The sequence below is a fragment of the Cucurbita pepo genome, unplaced genomic scaffold (assembly GCF_002806865.2).
Source record: "Cucurbita pepo subsp. pepo cultivar mu-cu-16 unplaced genomic scaffold, ASM280686v2 Cp4.1_scaffold000434, whole genome shotgun sequence".
Lineage (NCBI taxonomy): Eukaryota > Viridiplantae > Streptophyta > Magnoliopsida > Cucurbitales > Cucurbitaceae > Cucurbita > Cucurbita pepo.
The window spans coordinates 1-1,376 of NW_019646665.1; the positions used below are offsets into that span (position 1 = coordinate 1).

The 1,376-nt window shown below is 38.0% G+C and overlaps 1 protein-coding gene across 1 annotated transcript in view; it reads right to left on the reverse strand.

Annotated features, from left to right (window-relative positions):
- Window positions 1-916: 916 nt before the first annotated feature.
- LOC111785291 (probable methylenetetrahydrofolate reductase) overlaps window positions 917-1,376 on the reverse strand; it is a 2,640-nt gene continuing 2,180 nt past the window's right edge. The window contains exons 6-7 of the mRNA XM_023665698.1: window positions 1,177-1,277; window positions 917-1,058 (exon numbers count right to left, since the gene is read on the reverse strand). Of these exons, the coding sequence (XP_023521466.1) occupies window positions 941-1,058; window positions 1,177-1,277 (219 nt within the window). The 3' untranslated portion in view covers window positions 917-940. The remainder of the gene's footprint in view (window positions 1,059-1,176; window positions 1,278-1,376) is intronic.

Below are 1,376 nucleotides of genomic sequence, written 5' to 3' on the forward strand. Positions count from 1 at the left end.
GGGTACAAGGAAGCCCATCCCCTTGACCAAATCTCAAATGCCTCATCTTTCCAAACTAGAAAGCTGGCAGGATCGACGACAGTTGGCTGGACGATCTCTTTGGCTGGGAAAACTCCCCATGTTACAGCATTCACATCATTTTGAGTGATGTTGGATACCCAAATGCCTTCCTTATTCACTGCCATGTAGGTTAGAGATGGAAGGCCCCTGCATTTGTCAACAACAGCATCCAAGTTTTCCCTGGAACAGAAAAACTCGATGTATGCCTTTTGATAAACGTAACCTCCTGATCCACCCCATCCTGCAAATCATTATTAATCATCCCAACACTGATCAGATGACTAAACAAGCATTCTGCCGCCATTGCCACAAATATCATAAGTCAAAACTGAATTGATCACTACAAAACTAAACAAATAAACAAAAGATGCACAGGGGAAGATACCCCCCCTCTCTAGACAGGCGACTCTGATCCCTTGCATACAAATGATTGTTTTGTTAGGGTGTTATCTATTTATGGTAAAAATTTACACTTCTATCAAGAAACTAAAGAAACAAACAAATTATCTGGGGGAAATTCTACCACAGAAGCTTTCAACAGGATTTGAGACAGAATTTCTTTAAAATTAACATCTTGTCTTACAATAAGCTTCATTCAACTCAACAGAATTATATTTTGATAATGTTGTGGTGTCAGATGAATCAGACCAAGACAAAGTAAATGATACATCATGCGGGAAATTTCTCAAAGCCTACTTTTAAGTCTCGAATTCATGCAGATCACAAAGAGTTAACTAAGTTTTCAGGCAGTCCACAAGAAATAATTTCAGATGTTAAAAGGAAATCTCCTCCGTACAACTGTCTCTGTCTCTCTATCTCTCTAGAAGGTGTGTATGTAACAAATATCAACATAGATCATTTACAAGTTCTAGTTTATTGTTCATACCTGATAGTCAGTTAGTGCCCCATATGAAGGATTACTAGAATCACTCCATCTACCATGAGGGTACTGGTCCCAACCTATGGTCCTTGATATGTAGCTTCTAGGACGATTAGCCCTGTGATCAACAACTACCTAGATCAGCTCTATCTCAAATTTAGCAAAATGTAAAACAATTTTATGCATCCAAAATCATTAGGAATGCATCCTCATTTTGCAATAAGCATAAGAGATACCAGAAGATTGGGCGAACATCTTCCCTGATACGGAAAACATTTGTAGGGCGCCTCCAAGGTAATGATCTTGAGACTTTGCTCTCTTCAATCAGACCAAGATTCTGCCATGAGCAGAGAAATGCATTTAAGACTTAACCCCAAAAAAAACAGATTAAACTACAAGCCTCCAAAAAAGATTAAAAAAAAAAAAAAAAAAAAAA